Source organism: Pristis pectinata, chromosome 4 (genome assembly GCF_009764475.1).
Source record: "Pristis pectinata isolate sPriPec2 chromosome 4, sPriPec2.1.pri, whole genome shotgun sequence".
In the NCBI taxonomy this organism is placed as follows: domain Eukaryota; kingdom Metazoa; phylum Chordata; class Chondrichthyes; order Rhinopristiformes; family Pristidae; genus Pristis; species Pristis pectinata.
Genome location: NC_067408.1, coordinates 66748882 through 66772233, shown reverse-complemented (window position 1 = coordinate 66772233; position 23352 = coordinate 66748882). Strand labels below are relative to the sequence as shown.

General features: G+C 43.8%; 1 protein-coding gene across 1 annotated transcript in view; it reads left to right on the top strand.

Moving 5' to 3' along the window:
• The window catches only part of LOC127569643 (guanylate cyclase soluble subunit beta-2-like), a 33646-nt gene extending 17105 nt beyond the window's left edge, over positions 1–16541 (top strand). The window contains exons 7-14 of the mRNA XM_052014442.1: positions 235–338; positions 3492–3708; positions 5160–5480; positions 8642–8790; positions 11241–11387; positions 14967–15121; positions 15929–16125; positions 16411–16541. Coding sequence (XP_051870402.1) covers positions 235–338; positions 3492–3708; positions 5160–5480; positions 8642–8790; positions 11241–11387; positions 14967–15121; positions 15929–16125; positions 16411–16541 — 1421 coding nt within the window. The remainder of the gene's footprint in view (positions 1–234; positions 339–3491; positions 3709–5159; positions 5481–8641; positions 8791–11240; positions 11388–14966; positions 15122–15928; positions 16126–16410) is intronic.
• The last annotated feature ends 6811 nt before the right edge of the window (positions 16542–23352 follow it).

Sequence of the window (23352 nt, the reverse complement as noted above, 5' to 3'; positions counted from 1 at the left end):
AATGCCCAAAAACAGAGATGGGACCTCTGAGACATCCCAACAGAGTCCGGCTGATACTGAATTAAGGAGCAGGCTGTTAATTAATATGCCAGCCCTTCCACTACAGTGATTTTACAGTGATGAGCATAATGACTGCTTTCCAAGCATTTGGTTCCCTATCATAAAAAAACATTGCCAAGAATTGGAATCATGTAAAAAAGTTCACTAATTACCCTAATGCATTTCTATCACCAGGTACCTTGCTGTACTCCTTTAAGCCAGTTTATCCGGAGAGGCTCTGGATTGACAACAAAGCTTTCTGCGATGCATTTCCTTTCCACATTGTCTTTGACAAAGAGGTAAACCTTTGTTTGTTGTTCCTCAGTTTAGTATTGTCAGATTTGGACAATGAGTGTTGATGTCCTCTGATAATAGTCAACTGGAGATGGGAGCAAAACCAGATTGCAGGAAAGTAACAGGGATTTGCAAATGGAGTTTGCTTGAGAATGTAAATTGACACAGGAGCAGAGGTTCAGTTCAGGCAATGCAAAATAATGCAAATCTATCATCTTAAGCATTTACCACCCCCTCCCTTCCATCTGTGTTTGCTGTGGATGTAGTGTCTGTTCTATATGACTCTATGACTATGATACCTGTTATAACTATGATACTATGCTACATTAATCCTTCACTAATCCCATTTTATTCTCCCCAACATTACCATCAACTCCCCCCACATTCTACCATTCACCTATTCACTAGGGGCAATTTACAACGGCCAATTAACCTAACACATATGCCTTTGGGGATGTGGGAGGTGACTGAAGCACCCATAGGAAACCACGCAGTCACAGGGAGAACGTGCAAACTCCACACAGACAGCACCCAAGGTCAGGACTGAACCCAGGTCGCTTTGGTTGTGAGGCAGCAGCTCTACCAGCTGTACCACTGTGCCATCCCCATGCTATGGTGGACAAACAATATATGTATCAGGCCATAAGCATGAGTATATTGTTCACCTCAGCTCACCAGCAGTCCACAGAATAGCTACTAAATTGGCCACTGTCATCAGGAGTTGGGTTTATGAGGACAATCAGTGCAAGTTGGAGCTTTCAAACATTGAAAGGCAGCAAGAGGGAAGTAATGAAAATATACATCATAATAAGCAATAATGATTTGATTAATCAAGATATTATATACAATGAGGATGCAGAGTCAAATAAACAATGTGATAACTTGTAGTGTGGTGTACTTAAATCCCCCAAACAGCTGGGATATGATGGAATGTGATCAAGGAATACCAAGGAAACCAAGGTCAGAAGGTGAGATATAAGGCCTGAGATGGTTTGGGGTTTACGGTGGAGAAATATTTAGAAAAGGAGGGGTGTATTGAAACCAACATGTTGGGATGATGGAGGCTAGTGGAGGATGCTGTGGGCTACGGGTGATCAGGTGGGGTTATACTGAGAGTAGGATGGGAATGAGTGGTGGTTTTGCCTCAGGTGAAGGTCCAGAGATGGTGAGGGAAGCAATGGAGAAATTGTGGAGATGGAAACAAGTGGTCTGTCAGCTTCCAGTCTGGCACAAGGACATCTGAGGGGAAGTGAACGGGAAGAGTTTCACACAGAGTGATCACCACCTGAAATAGCATCCAGATGGGAAAAGTGAAGGGAAAGCTCAAGGTTCACTCAAGAAGTAGTTAGATAAAGAGAAAGACACTGCAGATGTTGGAAATCTGACAAATACTGGAGATAGATGTGGAGAGAGAAATGGTTAACATTTCAGGTCAATGATAGGCTCTGACGAAAGATCATTGATCTGAAATGTTAACTCTGTTTCTCTCTCTACAGAAGCTGCCTGACCTGCTGAGTGTTCCCAGCATTTTCTGTTTTTATTTCATATGATATAGTCAGCTGTATGGAGAAGAACTACAAGTTTTTCTATTCACCATGGATGTCCCTCCCACCCTTTACATTCCTTGTGGTGGATGCCAGAAGTAAACAAATTAGCTCATAGAACGAGCCTGTTGGTTAGGATTTTACCTCTATTCTGACAATGTTGCTTGGAACAAATCTAATCACAAGGTTTTGTTGCTGTTCTGCTTATACTTTACATCAATCAGCTGATGTTTCATAAAATAATGAAACACATTATAGGTTCACTGTTGGTCCAACCAATATAGGTTCAACTTCAAATAAAAATCACCTCAAGTGATCTTCATGTCACACAGCAGATACAATTAGTTTACCTCAAATATGTTCAAACTTTACTGTGTTCCTTAAGCAACTCTGAATAAACAATGAACCCCAAACAAGTCTTAAACACAGGTGGCCTTGTCCACAATCAGTGAGGGCTCTGGGGAGATTAGTTGATATCATACACACAAGAAAGTTGCGCTGACTAACCCTATCACCCAGTTCAATGTCTATCTGTTACCTTATTTATGAGAAGCATGGTTACAGGAATATCTTGGTATGACTAGGATAAAACCAACCAACTTAGTTACTGGTTTATGTTAACTAATAGTGAAGTCATACCAGAAATTCCATGTTTGTTGTGTAGCATTTATTGCTTCAGAAATGAGCAGTATTTAGATATATAAGATCCAGAGGGGGCTTGACAGGTTAGATGTAGAGTGGATCAAACACATCTGGGAGGATCAAGAATGGGGGGGGTGTCACTGTTTAAAAATAAAGAAGTCACACACTTAAGACAGGGATGAGCTGATTTTTTTTCTCTCTCAAAGGGTTGTGAGTCTTTTGAACCTCTTCCTGAAAGGACGGTGGAAGCTGAGTCTTTGAATATTTTGAAAGCAGTGATAGAGATTCTTGATAAGCAAGGGTTATCACAGGTTACCACAGATTGATGGGAATGCAGAGTTAAGGTTACAGTCAAATCAACCACGATCTAATTAAATGGTTATGCAGACCTGAGCAGCCTTCTCCACTTATAATTCACGTGTTTGTATGAGAGAAGGAAGTAATGACCAGTTATCCAGCACTTTTCATGACTACAGGATTTTCCAAAGGGTTTCTTAGCCAATGTACTATTTGAAAATGTGTCAGACAGTTCAAACATAGCAAGGCTCCACATTTGTCAAGTGTGATTTCCGCTGCTGTTCTTCAAGCTAGTGATGCAGGATCTTTTACATCCACTTTAGAAGCAGCCTTGGTTACCCTCTCATCTGAAAATCAACATTTCTGATGCTGCTGCATTGCCTCAACATTGCACAGTGTGTTCATGTTCGTGAAGTGGGGCTTGAACTCAAAACCTTTGGGGTTAGAAGTGAGACTGCTGCCAGTGAGATACAGTCAATGCTAAACATCAACATGTTTAAAATGAATATTCTGATTCCAATGATCAGATGTGCTTAATACACTGCTCTGGTATTTTATTATTGATGAATTACTCTGGCAGAACCCTTTGCGATGGCTTTGACTGCCTCAACTGAAGATTGATTTGCCTTGTATACCAGAAAGTACAGATTAAAAGTTAATTTCTGATTGCTCTAGCTAAAGGTGAAGCAGGCAGGAGTGAACATCCAGAAGTATGTACCAGGGCTACAAATGGAGGACATTAAAATCAATGAGTACTTCACCATCACCCATCCAGCAGTACCTTTTACCATTTCCAGCATAAGAAAATTTATCAATAGCCAGTTTGTACTGAAAACTCGGAGAGAAATGATGCCAGTATCTTGGAAAAGTCAACCAATGCTGAAACTTCGAGGTATGGTCGTTCAGAACAGATCAGTGTTACCTGGACTGCATGCAATTTGTGTTGAACCACAGTAGGGGACTTTCACCAGCCGTACAAGTGCAGAAGCCTTTACCTTCCCCACTCCTGTACAAGTCTTGCTCAGATTCTAAATTGCACAGATAATGCAGCCACCTTAACTCCCAACCCACTGTATAGCCCTGGTTGTACAGGTAGTTCACATAAAGTCATGACCCATATGTGGTGGACCAACTTAAGCCCACCTGTACCGGTAATGAACAGACTACACAGGTCATGCACAACCCTTGGTCAATTTCTATAGGTCTGCCAGTACAGAGAGCACATAGACTCTCTGTCACCTCTACAAGGGGTACATTTACACTGGTCTCCCTGTACAGGTAGTGCAGAGTCTATCCCATCTCTACACAGAATACATAGACATCTGCCTAGTAGGTCAGGTGACTGAGAAGTGTTATCAACATGACATGTCTGCCTTATGTAGCCTGGCCTATAAGCAACTCTAGTTCCACACCATTGTTACTTCACTGTTTTCTGGAGTGAACCAGTATGTTGGTTAGCTGTATCAAATCCTTCAGTGCCTCAGGCCAACTAATCCAATAAATCTCTGCCCTGTTTGCCTTATCCAAATCCCTAGAATGCATTAAAAATAAGTATTGCCACCGGATGGGTTGCTGATCAGGCAAACAGTCTGGACCTCAAAAGTCTACCAGAGTTTTGTTCAAATAATGGTTGATGTAAGGGTGTGGATGGGGTTGGGTGGGGGCTGAGGAGATGAAGGAGGTTGCAGTGATCTGGATAAACCTTCATGACAGACAGACCACTACCACACAGGTGCCCAATGTGGTGCTTGTTCCTGCCTCTCCTATACAAATGAAGTGACCTACACAGTCTAAGTAGTAGGATTTCCACCCACAGACCTATGGGGCATTGCGACTGTTGCAAAAAGCATCACAAAGATTATAGGTTATATTTTGCATGTAACATTTTATTATAGTGCCAGATGGGATAACCAGGATGGCACTCTCTCTGTCTTCCTCCCTCTCTCTCTCCTTCCCTCCCTTCTTCCTCACTTTCTCTCTCTTCCCCTTTCCTCCTCTCTTTCCATCTCCCCTCTCTTGTTCTTTTTTCAATCTCACTCTTTTTTCTGTCTCCCCCTTTCCCCTTCTCATTATCTCCCTTTCTCTCTTACTCACTTTCTCTCTTGCCCTCCTCCTCTCTCCCCATCTCTCCATCTCTCTTTGCTTCCTTTTCTCTCTCTCTTGTCCTCTTCCTCTCTACCCTTCTCCCTCCATCTCTCCTTGTGTGTGTCCGTCTCTCTCTCCTTTTCTCTGTCTCTCTCTTCCATACTTTCTCTCCCATTCCCTCTCTTTTTCTGTCCTCTCTTCCCCCCCTCCCTCCCATTTCTTCTCTTTCTCTGCCCTCTCTCTCTCTGTGTCTCTCAGGGCAGATGCTGTGGATGGGATCCATCCAGTGCATGATCTACTTGTGCTCGCCACAACTGCGCTCCCTCCAAGAACTGGAGGAGAGGAAGATGCACCTTGCTGATATTGCCCAACATGACACCACCCGAGATCTCATCCTCCTCAACCAGCAGAGGCTGGCTGAGATCGAACTGTCCAATCAGCTCGAACGCAAGAAGGAAGAGCTTCGGATCCTGTCCAAGAACCTGGAGGTGGAAAAGAAAAAGACTGAGGTGCTTTTGTATGCCATGCTCCCCAAGCACGTGGCCAACCAGCTGAAGGAAGGCAAGCGGGTAGAAGCAGGTAATACTGTCAGGAATCAAGAGTTACATTTCTATAGCGCCTTTCACTCCTTCATAGGCACTCAAATAATTTCATGACTAAGGAAATACTTTCTGAAGTATAATCATTGTTGTAAATCTGGGAAATGTGGCAGCCAATTTGCAAACAACAAACTCCCACCAAGGGCAAGAGGTTGATTACTGCGTTTCAGTGATAAATGTTGGTCAGGACAGCACGGAGCTTAGAGTGGGATTCCTCAAAAAAGGTTCATGGGATCTTCTAACTTCATTATGGGTGGGAATTTTACTGATAGTCCCTCTGATGGTGCAACATTCTTCAGTGCTGCACAGAGACTGGGTAAACCAAATTACCAGTAATAGTGTGGAGGATAAATTCAGAGAGTGTATAAGATACAGTTTTCCAGATCAGTATGTTAAGAAACCAGTAAGGGAAGAGACTGTTTTTGATCTAGTATTGTCTAGTATCTACAGGACTGAGATGAGAAGAAATTTCTTCACCCACTGGATAGTGAATCGTTGAAATTCTCTACCTAAGAGGGCTGTGGAGGCTCAGTCACTCAGTGTATTCAAGGCAGAGAATGATAGATTTTTGAATATTAAGGGAATCAAGGAAGATGGGCTTAGTTAGGGAAAGTGATGCTGAGGAAAAGGATCAGCCACGTACAAAGAGCTGAAACATTTTCTATTTCTTATATACGTTGGATCCTGAATGTGCCTTGTTCGAAGAAGAGGTGCTGTTCCTCAAGCCTACATTGGGCTTCATTGGAACTGTATAAAAGGCTGAAGACAAGGTCAAAGTAGGATGGAGAATCGACGTGACAGACAACTGGAAACTCAGGGTCATCCTTTCATAATGAACAGGGGTGGTCTGCCAAACTTTTCACCCAATCTGTGTTTGGTTTCTCCAATGTAGAGGAAATCACATCATGAGCACCAAATGCAATGTACTAGATTGGGAGGAGTAGAAATGAAGTGAATAAAATATCAAACTGCAGCTAGCAACCTTACTTTGCCTCTGCATGAGCTGGCGGTAGCGAGGAAGTCACAGTTCACAGTACAGTTTAATTTAGATCATCAGAAACGTAAGAAGATAACTTGAGGAGGCCAGTTAACCCCTGGAGCTGACAAGGCCATCAAATGTAATCTTGGCTGGTCTGGGGCCTAACTTGATTTCCCCCATTTCACTTAGTAGCTTTATTGATAAAAATCTGTCAGAATTCAGATTTCAAAATAAGGCTTGATCCAGCATCCACTGCCAACCATGAAAGAGATTTCCCCATTTGGAGTAGAAGTGGTTCTATTTTTTAGGCTACGTACTCTCTACCTATCCTATCATATATTAAACATTTCTTATCTACATTCCAGAGAATACAATAACAGTTTGTATTCTTTGCATAATTTAACCCTTGCAGTCCAGATATTATTCTGGTAATTACACACTCCCTCCAAAGTCAGCTTATCTTTCCCAATGTTTAGTGCCAAGACTGCTCACATTACTCCAGGTGTGGTCTAACCAGAGCTCTGTACAATTGCAGCCCAATTTCTAAACCTTTTGCATTCCAAAATATAAAGACCAGCCTTGCTTTCTGATTATTTCCTCTACCAATGCAGGAACTTCAAATGTTTTCAATGATCAGGTGGCACAGTGGAGCAGCTAGCAGATGCACTTGGTTCACAGCCCTAGCGACCTGCTTCATTCCTGATCCTCTGGTGCTATCAGGGTGGAATTTGCATGTTCTCCCAGTGACCACATGGGTTTCCCTTGGGTGCTCTGCTTTTTTTCTCAGCAAAGTCCACACAACAATCCTGAATCCAACAACCACCCTATCCTGTTCTCATGAAGGCTTATCAACTTGTACTGTAGACTCTGATCTTATCTCTCCACAGATGTTGCCTGGCTTGTTGAGTGTCTCCAGCATTCTTTGTTTTATTTTAGACTTCAAGCAACTGCAGTGTTTATATCTCACAGTTACAGCAGTTTTCTTACTCTCACCTTTGTTCTCATCTATCTCTTGCTCTTTGCATCTCCTTCACACAATGAGTTGCAATTAGCAAGCCTTGTGTCATCCAGTCTCTCTTAGTCTGCACCCTATTAGCCTCTGTTTCAACTGCCCCCTCTCAGCAAGTTAAACCCCTTATGATTCTAACTTTTTCCAGTTCTGATGAAAGATCAGCACTTTGAAATGTTGATTCTGTTTTTCTCAACACAGATGCTGCCTTACTACTGAATATCGCCAGATTTTTCCATTTTTATTACTAATTTAATATCGTTTTTACCTCTAACCAACTTACCCCGATCCCTGAATTTTGGAAAGTGATGAGGGTTGAACAAAGTTGGAAAATTTTTCTAAATGATTTTTGTCCCAGGATTGCTCATTGCAGTGTCCAAGAGTTTAATTCTTAATTGCTGCTTAATCCTGGATGTTTGGCTACATTTGAGGAAATATTCCCCTATGATTGAGATTGAATCTAACATCCAGTTAATCTGAAATTAAATTCAATTGACTGCAAAATTTAAAAAAAATGTGCCATCCAGCCCTCTGGTTTGTGCTGCAATTTATGGCTCCTTCCGCTCCCCTTTACACGTTGATCTAACCTACCCTTTATGCATGTGTTCTGGTTGCTCATGTTTTAAGTTTTTCATAGTAAGTTTTATCATGCTGCTGCAAATAAGTTTTTCATTCACAAGATCACAAGACAAGGGAGCAGAAGCAGGCTATTCGGCCCATCGAGTCTGCTCCAAGGAAAAGGGAAAAAGAAATGGGGAATGGGGAGAAAAAAAAACAAAAAAAACCCTATTCGAATCCCAATTTCCGGCCTTATCCCCATATCCCTTGATACCCTGACTATTTAGATATCTATCTATCTCTTCCTTGAACGCCCCCACTGATCTGGCCTCCACTGCTGTACGTGGCAAGGAGTTCCACAAATTCACCACCCTCTGGCTAAAGAGGGTTGCACCTGTGATTACGTGTACTTGTACATATGACAATGAACTCGATTTTGACTTTGCTCTAACTGCTCCTTGTTGTGTTAAGTTTCACATGCCAGATGATTCAGGCTTCCTCTGAAATTATGCATTTACTTCCTTCAAGTAGAAGTTGCTCATCAGCCTCTGTATAAGTGAGGGTGGTTGTCACATGTGCCTGTATTTTGCTTCAGGGGACTTTAAAGAATGCACTATTCTCTTCAGCGATGTGGTGACATTTACCAACATCTGTGCTGCTTGTGAGCCCATCCAGATTGTCCACATGCTCAACTCCATGTACTCCCGATTCGACCGCATAACGTCAGTCCATGATGTTTACAAGGTGAGTCGTGTCGCATTAACACCTAACCCCAACATGGAAAGCCCTCAGTAAACTGGATTTAAACTGTCAGGTGAAAGGCATGCCATTAGCTAACTAGAAAAGGAAAAATTAATGGTATCATCTGGGCCTCCCAGTGCAATTGGTTGAAATCACTGGATCACACCACACAGGATAGTTTGGCCCATCATGTCCATGCTGTCCCTTTGAAAGAGCTACCCAGTTAATTCACTGCCATTTTTTCCTTTTCCAATATTTATTCAATTCTCTTCTGAGAGTTATTGTTGAATCTGCTTCCACCTGACTTTCGGGTTATGCATTTCACATTGTAACAATTCTTCACAAAATGACAAAAAAGCTCTCCATCTCTCTCCAGGATTTTTGTGGGGTTGGAACATTCCTGCCAGTTCTGGTAGTGAATCTTCCTGCTCGATTTCCCATTTCTCATCATGTGTCCAAGGTCACTATGATCATGGGAGATCTGAGCTCAAGGCCATTTTCCTTTCTATCTCTGGTACCAGCCTTCTGAACAGCTTGGACTTTCCAGATGCTTGTGCTGGCTTCAGCATTTGTAGTGTTTAATCTGATAAACACAATGTTGTTGGGGATGGAAGTGCAAGGCTAGAGGTGCTGCTGTAACCTGCGCTAATTAAAGTATGCATTGTTACCAGTTAATCACTTAACAGCTTATCAAAAGATCCCTTCCCCTGTTACGTTCCCTGGGGAATGGTCTTCCCCTGAGATCTGGCTCCCAGCACATCAGTGTGATCCACCAAAGCACAGTGCCTCTTCCAATTGAACAGAGTGGATTTAAGAGCCAGTGAGGCCCTGACTGGCTCTCAAAGCTGTCAGCACTATTGAATGTCTTTTACAAGCACAAACATCCAACATAGCTCAGGACCTGTAAAAATGAAAAAAAAAGTAAAAATAGTCAAAATATTTAAAAGTAAAATGACTAAAAATAACACTCACTCTTAAAAAAGCAATTAAAATAATTAATCCAATTAAATTAAAAGCTCGGCTTACCTTTCTCCCATTGACAGTGGGGGAAGTGGGGTTTGTGCTAGTGGGGTCCATGAGTAGTTGAGGTCAGTGTGCTAAGGCTGGTGGTCTATTGAGAGCCTGGCTGTACTATGGCCTCCGTTCCTGGAATAACCCAGTAACAAGCTTATCTGCTGGCAGATCAGGACACATCATAGCAGAAGATCTGAAACATTATCCACTGCAGACATGGTATTGTGCAGATTTGATGGGTCACTGAGGTACAGAAATGTCTAAACCTGCTTCAGGTCTGGCGTTGGGCAGCACCAACCCCAACCAGGATGTCCAAACCTAATTTGAATTTAGGCCTCACTTTTATAATACAGATGAGATGCCAGCACCTCTCTGATCTTGTGAGAGATTACATTCGTGAGAAATTAATTGTGTTTTTCACGATACTAAAAGTCCTTTTCAGCCAATAAGACACTTCAGAATTGTAGTTACTGTTGTGAGAAGACTGGCAGCCAATTGTTGCAGGACAAACTCTCGCAAGCAACAACGTGATGGTGAGCAGATACTCTTTTGTGGTTTGACTGAGGGATAAATATTGGAAGGACGCTGCTCTTCTTCAAAGTAATGCCATGAGATCTCCTATGTCCATGCAAAAGAGATGTAGCTTGGTGTCGAATCCGCAGGTTCTTTCAGGAGTCCAAGAATGAGTTGAAAACAACTTGGTGCTTCACAAAGCTTTATTGGAAAAGTTTAAAACAAAGAAACAGTCACAGAGCACATGGCACTGCCTTTACTACTAGGAGATGAGCCCAGATGAAAGGAACTAAAGATGAGCTAGGGCCTGGGGGGAAGTGAGCAAGAGAGAGATAGAGGCAAGATAAACAAGAGAGATAGAGGCAAGAGAAAGAGATAACCAAGAGAGAGATAGAGGCAAGAGAGTGATTAACAAAAAACGATACCTTTTATACCTGAGATAAGAGGTACTCCTTTGCTAACAATAGTCCAATCAGGAAACCTATTAGATACCTGTGGCAAAACCAACCAATGAAAAAACACATATTCACCTGATGAACGAACCAATAAGCTAGGAAGCGGCCATTCCTTGTGCAGCCACTTGAGGTGTATTAAACACTATACATGTTAAAAAACTAATTAAAACAGTCGAATCCAACATTGGTTTAATGTCTCACCTGAAAGCTGACACCTCCAGCAGTGCAACACTTGCACTAATCATTCCATATTACAGAACTGCAATGTGTAAAATCAATAGTGGTGTTAGGTTCCTGATCAGCTGGAGAAAATGACAAACTCACATCTTCATACGCTTGTGTTCTTAAGATGCTACTGGTACTGAAATTATTAAATGAAGTTCTTTTGTCTGGATTAAGGTAAATAAAAGTTGTTTTATGAGTGGCTAACTGGTTTTGAGGGCAAATGAATGCCTTTTTGATTATATGTAGGTGGAAACCATTGGAGATGCCTACATGGTTGTTGGCGGGGTTCCAGTTCCTGTTGTAAGCCATGCCGAAAGGGTCGCCAACTTTGCCTTGGGAATGAGGTTTGCCGCAAGAAAGGTGAAGAATCCAGTTACTGGGAATCCAATTCAGGTATGGAAACAGATCCCAAACTGTTCTGCAGACTGACACCCACATCAGGATAGGGTGTGACCATAGCACTGACATACATTTCATGAAAAGCGAGTAATAGCAACAAAAGGGAACGGTCGTGGGCTTCAGTCCATGGTTGTTGCTGGATTGCAGGCGCATTTCACCAGTCTGTGGGCAATGTTATTTGAAGGGAATGTTACGGGTTCATCAGTTACAGGAGTGCATGTCCAGAGCCAGGGTGTTGGGGGTGGTGAGTAGGGAAGAGTTAAGGGTGGGAAGTCCAGAAGATCAGGTTTCCTAAGTCGCCTGCAGCTCCCATCTGCAGGAGGAATTTTACACTTTAGCTGCTGGTTACCCTCCCATCATTGGCTCCAGACTGCCCTTATAACCTGAGGCCTGAAAATAGGGAGAGGCTGCAGCTTTCCCAACAGAGCTGCCAACGGGAGGATCAGAATGAGGAGACAGTCTTCCACCTGAGCTTACTTCTTTGCTTCCAGTGTTCAGGGTGAGCAGCAGTGCCCCTCGTAAGTCCAGATGGGACCTCATGGGCCCATGCTGTCTGAAATTCTCCCCCCCTCCTTCACAAATCATTGACTGCTTCAGCACCCAACTCCACGCACTCATTTCAGATCCTGGTCAGTGTCATTGGATGCACCTGATTTTGGTAACCCTTTTGACTGCTGGCCATTCTGAGTGGCCAGCAGGGTTAATAAGGACCAACCTCTAAAAGCAGTCAGACTTCTTGTTGCCATTCACAGTCAAGTCAAACTGCAAAGTAAAACACTGCCGATGTTGGAAAAGTACTGCAAACACTCAGCAGGTCAGGCAGCATCTGTGGAAAGAGAACAACAGAGCTAATGTTTCTGGTTCATGAACAAACTTTTCCAGTTCAGGCGTAGGGTTTTTGACCTGAAATGCCAACTCTGTTTCTCTCTCTACAGATGCTTCCTGACCTGCTGAGTATTTCCAGCACTTCTTGCCCATTTAAATTCCCCACCAATCCTTTTTGTAACTGGTGAGGTGTAGCTTTCCCCATTGAGTCCACACTATTGACACCAAGTCTGCCTTTGATAGGGCATCAATTATAAGACTTAGGTCCTTTTCCGTTCTCAGCCTAACCAGCAAGTTGTTTGGGCATTCCTGGCATTAACAACGACACCCACCATAATGTGACGTAAGTTGCAAACACCCTGCATTGTACCTGCTGCCCATTGCCCCATTGAAAATCACGAATCTAGCAACCTTGGATTCCTGAATCAGAAGCGGGTGAAGTTAAAGAAAACAGGTTCTTGCCAGTCTGAAGGATAAAATAGTGGCATGATTTCCTGTTTTTAAAGATTTTTCCTCGCATTTCATGACCCCTGAATGTCTCGCCTCTAATTTTAAAGTTATGACCCATTGTCTTGGACGATCCCCCAAGAAATTCATAGATAGTTTACGGCACAGAAGCAGGAGCTGAATCGCCCTCTCAAGTTCTTACTTCTTATGGGCTTATGGAAAAGAAATCCCACTGGCAGTCCGAGAATTTAAATACTGTTTAAAAACATGGATTAGATGTTTAGCATCAATAAAAGTGATCACAAAGCTGTAGGATTTTTGTAAAAGTCCACTGGTCAATAAATGCCCTTTAAACATAGAAACTTGTCTTTCTTATCTTGTTGGGCCAATATGTGACTCCAATCCCAAAATGCCTCACTGAGGCTCTTGGCTGCACCCGATGCAAAAGATCTTCCACAAACTTCTTCAACCAGGAATGGCACATAAATTGGAGACACAGAGGCTGCAGATGTTGGAATCTGGAGCAACAAACAATCTGCTGGAGTAACTCAACCCACTGAGTTCCTCCAGCAGATTGTTTGATGGCACATAAATTCCTGTCTTTCCAGCAACAGCTAGAGAATTTATTTTAACAATCTATTTTAAAGATCAGGTGACGCAAATCTCTGTGCCTGAGTGTGGAAGGTGACAACCAATAGCCTGTCTTGGTCCAACGGTCAAGAAAGCTCACGGCCAAGAAAGCTCACCAGCACTTCTACTTCCTCAGGAGGCTATAGAAATTTGGCATGTCCCCTTTGACCAATTTTTATTGATGCACCATAGAAAGCATCCTATCTGGATGCATCATGGCTTGGTATGGCAACTGCTTTGCCCGTGACCGCAAGAAACTGCAGAGAGTTGTGGACACAGCTCAGCTCATCATGGAAACCAGCCTCCCCTCCAGGAACTCCATACTTCTCGCTGCCTTGGTAAAGCATAATCAAAGACCCCACCCACCCCGGACATTATCTCTTCTCCCCCTCCCATTGGGCAGAAGATACAAAAGCCTGAAAACACGTACCACAAGGCTCAAGGACAGCTTCTATCCCACTGTTTTAAGACTATTGAATGGATCCTTATAATGATAAGATGGACTTTTGACCTCACAATCTACCTCATTATGACCTTGCATCTATGACTTTGCACCTTATTATCTGCCTGCACTACACTTTCTCTGTAGCTGTGACACTTTACATTCTGTTATTGTTTTACCTTATACTACCTCAACACACTGTGTAATGAATTGAACTGTATGAATGGTATGCAAGGCAAGTTATTCACTGTACCTCAGTACATGTGACAACAATAAACCAATTTACCAAGTAGAACATGTGAATTCCGGGACCAATAGCTATTTCAACTGTAAAATCCTTTTGATGTAGTCACCACTGAACTGAACCATATCAGTAAATGTGACTGGGCAGTGATACCATCTAACCAAATGGAAGTAGCCAATTCTTGAAATTCTGAGCTTAATGGGTGTGCATGCACCTTCCCATCTTTCATTATAACATAAAGATCCATCTGCTCAAATGGTAAAATGTTAAAGATTTGGCCCTGAGTCTGCACAAGGTTATCCTGATCTCCCATCGCAAACTTCAGCGGGATACTGGAGGAACCCCCAGGGAAACAACCAAATTGGCGATTCTAGGTGCTTTAAGACTGCAACTCTACCAGGAGGTGGGAGCTCCTCCAATCACCTGTGGCAGTTATAACAGGAGCGCAGGAGAGTCTATGCATGACCCTGCAGATGCCCATAACTCAAGACCCAAAAATGATAACTTTTCATCTGAGTCTGCAAACATACATACATTTGAGAACCAATGATCTCACAGCTAACTGACACAGTCATAGACTCATAGAGTATTACAGCATGGAAACAGGCCCTTCAGCCCAAATCATCCATGAGGACCAAGATACCCATCTAAGCTCGTCCCATTTGCCTGCATTTGGACCAAATCCCTCTAAATCTTTCCTATCCATGTACTTGTCCAAATGTCTTTTAAACGTTGTAATTGTACTTCTCTCAACCACTCTCTCTGGCAGCTCATTCCATATACACACCACCCTCTGTGTGAAGAAGTTACCCCTCAGGTCCCTTTTAAATCTTTCCCCTGTCACCTTAAACCTATGCCCTCTAGTTCTTGATTTCCTTTCCTTGGGAAAAAGACTGTGTGCATTCACCTTATCAATACCCCTCATGATTTTATATACCTCTATAAGGTCAAGTCTTAATTTAAATTCTTTCTTTTCTGTAATCAGATCCGAGTTGGCATTCACTCTGGACCTGTTCTGGCTGGAGTGGTTGGAGAGAAGATGCCGAGATATTGTTTATTCGGTGACACAGTTAATACTGCCTCAAGGATGGAGAGCCATGGATTGCCAGGGAAAATCCACCTCAGTGCAACAGCGAACAGGTAGTGTAATCCAGCGACTCTGCTTCTGCCTCAGCTCACTATTGCATCAGACCCACTTGGTTCCCATTACCTACCCTCAATAAGCTTCAACTCACCTAAAGCGTTTCTGCCTGCACATTGACTTGCGGAGCTTTTTCACCTGCTGACTCTGTGCTCGCCAACGTCATGCTGACTCTCAGACCAACACAGCCTCAAGCTGTAAAGTTCTCAAATCCTTCCATGGGCTTATCCTCCCTATCACATTAATCTTCTCCAGTCCTGCTGCCTACCTAATTGCAAGATTGGGATTGAGAGATTTTTGGACACTGTGAGCAAGGGATACAGGGATAGTGCAGGAAGATGGAGTTGAGGTAGCAGTTCGGCCATGATCTTATTGAACACTAGAGCTAAAGTCCTACTCCTGCTTCTATTTCCTAAGCTCATTTGTACTTTTGTAATCACTGTCCTCTAGTTCTGGCCACTTGTGCACCCCAGATTTTCAGCGTTCCACCACATAAAAAAATCCTACAGCATTTGTCAAAGAAAAGCAAGTTTTGCCTCTTTTCCTGGCCTTTATATTTTCCTCAGCACCATTGAAATCATTTATCTGGTCATGTTATTGGTGGTTGTGGAATGATAATGTGTGCAAATTAGCTGTGGCATTTCCCATGAGTGACTAGACCACAAAACTCTACACTGCTTTGCAACATCCTAAAGTCATGAGGAGCACTGTATAAATACAAGTCCTTTACTCCTGTTAAAATATATAAGGATTGTATTGTCTAACAACACAAACTGTTCCAATAGCATTATACTCTCTTCATGCAGAGCATTGCAGAAGAAAGGTTTTGAAATAGTGGAGAGGGGAGCGATTACAGTGAAAGGCAAAGGGAAAATGATCACCTACTTCCTGGTCCAGAACATGCATGCCACAGAGGAAGAAATCATGGGTCACCCATCGACAGCCAATGGAGAGTATTCCAACCAAACCGCTGAGAGCAGCAAGGGCAAATCTGACCAGAACGGTGAGTTTAACTAGAGGGGTAACAGGGCTGACAGACATTGGACAATTGTACATTTAGCTACTTGCACGACAGTGATATTGCTCCAGAATCACTGGTTAATTGGTAACTGAGATGAATGTAGATTATGGTTCAAGAAAGTGGCTCACCACCACCTTCTCAAGGGCAATTAGAGATGGACAGTAAATGCTGGCCTTGCCAGAACCTGAAAATGAATAGAAAAAGATCTAATGAGGATCATAGTCAGTAATTACTGGATTCAAACATACCCTCTTCTTCAAATTGCAGAACAAACTAATAATGAAGACGAAGATTGCAAAACCATTGTTGCTATGGAATACGCTGACAGTGAGGATGTACCCACAGGTGGCTGCACACTTTTTGGTAAATTGCACATACGCTGTATGCATTGCTCGTAATTAAGTGATTCAGCCAGATTACACGCAGCTTGTTCACCAAGATAGAAAAATAAATCAGATTGGTACTATTAAAATTATCCAAATTACTAAAAGGTCAAAATGGCATAGGTCCCAAGAGGCTTTGTGGTCCTTGTATGTGGGTTTTTAAAACTGGCAGATACAAAAAAATCAACAAGAAAGGCAATGGACTAGCTTTGAGAAGAGGTCTTTATATCTAGAGAACTGTAATAGAAAAGGAAAGAAGTTCGCCATAAGGCTATACAAAACCTTAATTGGACCTCACGTGATGTATTGTAACCATTTCTGAGCACTGCTGGCAAGGCCATGGAGAGGGTGCCAGAGAAGGCTTAGCAGAGTGCAACACAGTGATGATCCAGGTTCAATCCTTTGGTTCTGTCTGTGTAAAGTTTGCATGTTCTCCCTGTGACAGCCCAGGTTTCCCTTGGGTGCTCCTACATCTCAAAGCGTATGAGTTGGAAGGCTAATAGGCCACTGTAAATTACCCCAAGTGTGTAGGTGAGTGGTAGAGTCGATAAGCATGTGGGGAGAATAAAATGGATGCTTCATGGTTGTGCAGACTCAGTCCATCTCAGTGTCTGACAGGATGCCACTGAGACCACAACCTGCCAAATTCAGCACAGCACAGCACAGCAGGAAATGAGGCTGCATGAAATCAGAGACTAAAGCTTGGGCTGCTGGTGGGAGCTGAGAAGAGAGATTTGGATAACTTTGGCCAGTAAGCAATTACATTTCAAAGGAGATGAAGGAATGTTTGGGCAAGACTGAATGACGTAGGTGGGGGAAGACAGGTAATGGGTGACAGGGTCTAATATGGGATTAAAAAGCAGCTGATAGTTGTCCTGATGAAGTGAAGTTTACAGGGGACAAATGCTCAGAGTCTGGCCTACAGAAAGTTAGAGTAGCTGGGCCTGCAGGCTGGGAGAGGGCCCAGAGTGACAAAAGCTAGTCTGCCACAACCAAACTCAAAACATACTTAGGAAATTTCCAGAGGGTAACTCTCTTCTCAAGTTGTGGTGTAACAGATCAAGTTTCCAGTGCATTATAAAGTTGAGTCACTAAGGTGTAACCTTTGGAACACAATAGTGCAGCTGGTGGAATAGTTTCACACAGCTCCAATGACCCAGGTCCAATCCAGTCCTCGGGTGCTGTCTGTGTGGAGTTTGCACGTTCTCCTTGTGACTGCATGGGTTTCCTCCAGGAGCTCGTTTCCTCCCACATCTCAAAAACTTGCGGGTTGGTAGCTTAATTGGCTACCGTAAATTGTCCCTTGTGTGAATGTGAGTGGTAGATTCTACAGGGAGTTGATGGGAAGGTGGGGAATAAAATGGGAGTAGTGTAACTGGGTGCTTGGTGGTCGGTATGGACCAGGTGGGCTGTAAGGTCTTTTTTTTTCATGCTATTTGACTCTATGACTCTATGACTCTATATGTTCTCTGTCCTATTTTCAAAACTATCATGTACACATTTAGACTGAGTTTAGCTTCTTCTTTATACTTGTAGTAGCCAAAACCTATAAAACAGTATAGGTACCAAATTCCCATCTTAGAACATAGAACAGTACAGCACAATACAGGTCCTTTGGCCCACAATGTTGTGCCGACCTTTAAACCTCTCCTAAGACTATCTAACCCCTTCCTCCCACATACCCCTCTGTTTTAAATTCCTCCATATGTTTATCTAGTAATCTCTTGAATTTGACCAATGTACCTGCCCCCACCACCACCCCAGGCAGCGCATTCCATGCCCCAACCACTCTCTGGGTAAAAAACCTTCCTCTGATATCTCACTTGAACTTCCCACCCATTACTTTAAAGCCATGCCCTCTTGTACTGAGCATTGGTGCCCTGGGAAAGAGGCGCTGGCTGTCCACTCTATCTATTCCTCTTAATATTTTGTACACCTCTATCATGTCTCCTCTCATCCTCCTCTCCAAAGTGTAAAGCCCTAGCTCCCTTAGTCTCTCTTCATAATGTGTACTCTCTAAACCAGGCAGCATCCTGGTAAATCTCCTCTGCACTCTTTCCAACGCTTCCACATCCTTCTTATAACGAGGTGACCAGAACTGGACACAGTACTCTGTGTAGTCTAACCAGAGTTTTATAGAGCTGCATCATTATCTCGTGGCTCTTAAACTCGATCCCTCGATTTCTGAAAGCTAACACCCCATAAGCTTTCTTAACTACCCTATCCACCTGTGAGGCAATTTTCAGGGACCTGTGGATATGGACCCCCACATCCCTCTGCTCCTCCACACTACCCAGAATCCTGCCATTAACCTTGTACTCTGCCTTGGAGTTTGTCCTTCCAAAGTGTACCACCTCATACTTCTCCGGATTGAACTCCATCTGCCACTTCTCAGCCCAGCTCTGCATCCTATCAATGTCCCTCTGCAATCCACAACAATCCTCTACACTATCCACAACACCACCAACTTTTGAGTCGTCTGCAAACTTGCCATCCCATGCTTCTACCCCCTAATCCAAGTCATTGATAAAAATCATGAAAAGCAGAGGTCCCAGAACCGATCCTTGTGGGATACTGCTAGTCACAGCCCTCCAATCTGAATGCACTCCCTCCACCACAACCCTCTGTTTTCTACAGGCAAGCCAATTCTGAATCCACATGGCCAAGCTTCCCTGGATCCCATGCCCTCTGACCTTCTGAAGAAGCCTACCATGTGGAACCTTGTCAAATGCCTTAGTAAAATCCATGTAGACCACATCTACTGCACTACCTTCATCAATCTGTCTGGTCACCTCCTCAAAGAACGGTATCAGGCTTGTGAGACATGATCTGCCCTTCACAAAGCCATGCTGGCTGTCCCTGATCAGACCATGATTCTCTAAATTCCCATAGATCCTATCTCTAAGAATCCTTTCCAACAGCTTGCCCACCACAGATGTAAGGCTCACTGGTCTATAATTCCCTGGACTATCCCTACTACCTTTTTTGAATAAGGGGACAACATTTGCCATCCTCCAATCCTCCGGTACTATTCCCATGGACAACGAGGACTCAAAGATCCTTGCCAAAGGCTCAGCAATCTCCTCCCTCGCCTCGCGGAGCAGCCTGGGGAATATTCCGTCAGGCCCCAGGGACTTATCTGTCCTAATATTTTCTAACAACTCCAACACATCCTCTCTCTTGATATCAACATGCTCTAGAACATTAACATTACCAACACTGTCTTCAGTGTCACCAAAGCCCCTCTCCTTGGTGAATACTGAAGAGAAGTATTCATTGAGGACCTCACCCACTTCCACAGCTTCCAGGCACATCTTCCCACCTTCATCCCTAATTGGTCCTACCTTCACTCCTGTCATTCTTCTGCTCTTCACATAAGTGAAAAATGCCTTGGGGTTTTCCTTAACCCTACTCTCCAAGGCCTTTTCATGTCCCCTTCTTGCTCTCCTCAGCCCCTTCTTAAGTTCCTTCCTTGCTACTCTATATTCCTCAAGAGACCTATCTGATCCTTGCTGCCTCAACCTTATGTATGCTGCCTTCTTCCTCCTGACTAGATGTTCCACCTCTCTTGTCACCCATAGTTCCTTCACCCTGCCATTCTTTCTCTGCCTCACTGGGATAAATTTATCCCTAATATTCTGCAAGAGATCCCTGAACAATGACCACAACGCCATAGTACATTTCCCTTTAAAAATGTCATCCCAATTCACACTCACAAGTTCTAGTCTTATAGCCTCATAATTTGCCCTTCCCCAATTAAATATTTTCCTGTCCTCTTTGCTTCTATCCTTGTCCATGACAATGCTAAGTGTTAGGGAGCGGTGGTCACTGTCCCCCAAATGCTCACCCACCGAGAGATCTGTCACCTGACCCGGTTCATTACCTAATACTAGATCTAATATGGCATTCTCTCTAGTCGGCCTGTCAACATACTGTGACAGGAATCCGTTCTGGACACACTTAAACTCTGCCCCGTCTAAACTTTTGGTACTAAGCAGGTGCCAATCAATATTTGGAAAGTTGAAGTCTCCCATGATAACAACCTTGTTATTTTTGCACCTTTCCAAAATCTGCCTCCCGATCTGCTCCTCAGTATCCTTGCTGCTACCAGGGGGCCTATAGAATACTCCCAGTAGAGTAACTGCTCCTTTCTTGTTCCTAACTTCCACCCATACTGACTTGAGAGGATCCTTCTACATTATCCACCCTTTCTGCAGCTGTAATAGTATCCCCGACCAGTAATGCCACCCCTCCTCCTCTTCCCCCCCCCCCCTTCCCTATCCTTTTTAAAACACTGAAATCCGGGAATATTCAGTATCCATTCCTGCCCTTGTGACAGCCAAGTCTCTGCAAGAGCCACAATATCATAGTTCCATGTATTTATCCAAGCTCTCAGTTCATCACCCTTATTCCTGATACTTCTTGCATTTAAGTAAATGCACTTTAGCCCATCCACCTTACTACTTTTATACCCTATACTCTGCTTCTCCTTCCTCAAAGCCTCTATATGTTAGATCTGGCTTTACTCCATGCACTTCTTCCACTGACCTATCCCTCCGGTTCCCATCATCCTTGCAAACTAGTTTAAACCCTCCCAAACCACACTAGCAAACCTGCCTGCAAGGATATTGATCCCCCTCGAGTTCAGGTGTAACCCACTCAATCTGTACAGGTCCCACCTTCCCCAGAAGAGATCCTAATGATCCAAAAATCTAAAACCTTGCCCTCTGCACCTGAGATTGCTACCCTTGAAGCCTGTTCTTTAGTCTTCTACCTAGCTCCCTAAACTCACTTTTCAGGACCTCATCCCTCTTTGTAACTATGTCGTTGGTACCAACATGTACCACGACTTCTGGCTGCTTTCCCTCCCGCACAAGAATACTGTGGACCTGATCAGAGACATCCTGGACCCTGGCACCTGGGAGGCAACATACCATCTGGGATTCTCGCTCTTGTCCACAGAACCTCCTGTCTGTTCCCCTGAGTATTGAGTCCCCTATCACTATTGTCGTCCTCTCCTCCTCCCTTCCCTTCTGAGCAGCAGGACCAGTCCCAGTGCCAGAGACCTGGCTACTGCTGCTTGATCCCTGCAGGTCATCCCCTTCAACAGCATCCAAAGCGGAAAACCTGTTTTTGAGGGGAACAGCCTCCGGGGTCCTCTGCTCTGTCTGCCTGTTCCCTTTCTCTTTCTTTCCCCTGACAGTCACCCATCTTGTGGACCCTAGAAGTACCTGTTCTAAGGGGGGGGGATGACTGCCTCCCGATGCACAGCATCTACATAACCCTCTCCCTCGCTGATGCTTCACAGTGTTTGAAGCTGCGACTCCAGCTCATCAATTCTGAACCGAGGTTCCTCCAGCCTCAAGCACTTACTGCAGATGTGGTCACCGTGCACCACAGCAAGGTCCACTAGCTCCCACATCATGCAGCTGCAGCACATCGTCTTGCCCTCCATCTGAACTATTTTTTTCTTACCTACCTGTAGTCTACTTAAAAGTTATAACAATAACAGTAAACCTTACCTTTACTTACCAGCTACTCACCAGTGTTGTTGCAGGTGGCCTCCGCCTCTTGATGCCGAAGCCTGTTGTGCCAAAGCCACTCACTCTGACTCTGTCCGCTCCGCTCAAAATGGCCGCTCCGCTTGACACGACCTCCTTTTTATTGGGCCTTCTAAATTAGCCTGGACCTGTGAAGGACCTGCTGCTCCTTGATCTATCAGCTCCTGATTCACTCCTAAGTAAAAGGCCCGCAAAAACACGAACTTTTAAACACATCGTCTTGCCCTCCATCTGAACTATTTTTTTCTTACCTACCTGTAGTCTACTTAAAAGTTATAACAATAACAGTAAACCTTACCTTTACTTACCAGCTACTCACCAGTGTTGTTGCAGGTGGCCTCCGCCTCTTGATGCCGAAGCCTGTTGTGCCAAAGCCACTCACTCTGACTCTGTCCGCTCCGCTCAAAATGGCCGCTCCGCTTGACACGACCTCCTTTTTATTGGGCCTTCTAAATTAGCCTGGACCTGTGAGGGACCTGCTGCTCCTTGATCTCTCAGCTCCTGATTCACTCCTAAGTAAAAGGCCCGCAAAAACACGAACTTTTAAAAAGGTTTTAGACCCGACCTGTGAGGGACCCGCTGCTCCTTGGTCTCTCAGCTCCTGATTCACTCTGAAGTGGATCTTCAAAATGGATAGAGTAATTCAGTCGTACAGGACAGAAACAGGCACCGTTGTCCACTGACCCATTTCTACTCTAGGCCCATATTATTCCCTCCACATTCTCCTACACACCAGGGACAATATACAGTGGCCAATCAACCTACTAACCTGCACATCTTAGGGACGGTGGGAGGAAACCAGAGCTCCATGAAGAAACTCACACAGTCACAGGGAGAACGTGGAAATTTCACATAAACAGCACTGGAGGTCAAGATTGAACCTGGGTTGCTGGAGCGGTGAGGCAGCAGTTCCACTGGCTGTGCCAATGTGCTGCCCTTAGTTGGACAGTTGTTTTTTTTAAACTTGTGCACAGGTTGTGGGCAACATATGAAGTTTGCTGATATTTCAGCAAGTGACAAAATGCCTTAAAAACAATCATTTTAAGCTGCAATTTTCATTTGGATTGGAATCATTTTTAAAATGTTCAGTTTAGATCGCCAGTACCTGTGCAGGACTCCACCAGTGGCAGCAGTACTTTCAGTTGCCTGTGGTTCAAGCTCTGGAATTGCCTCCCTAAACTACTCGACCTTCCTGCCTTCTTTAAGATTTGCATTAAAATTCATCTATTTGGCCACCTGCCCTAATATAGGTGGCAAGGTGTTAA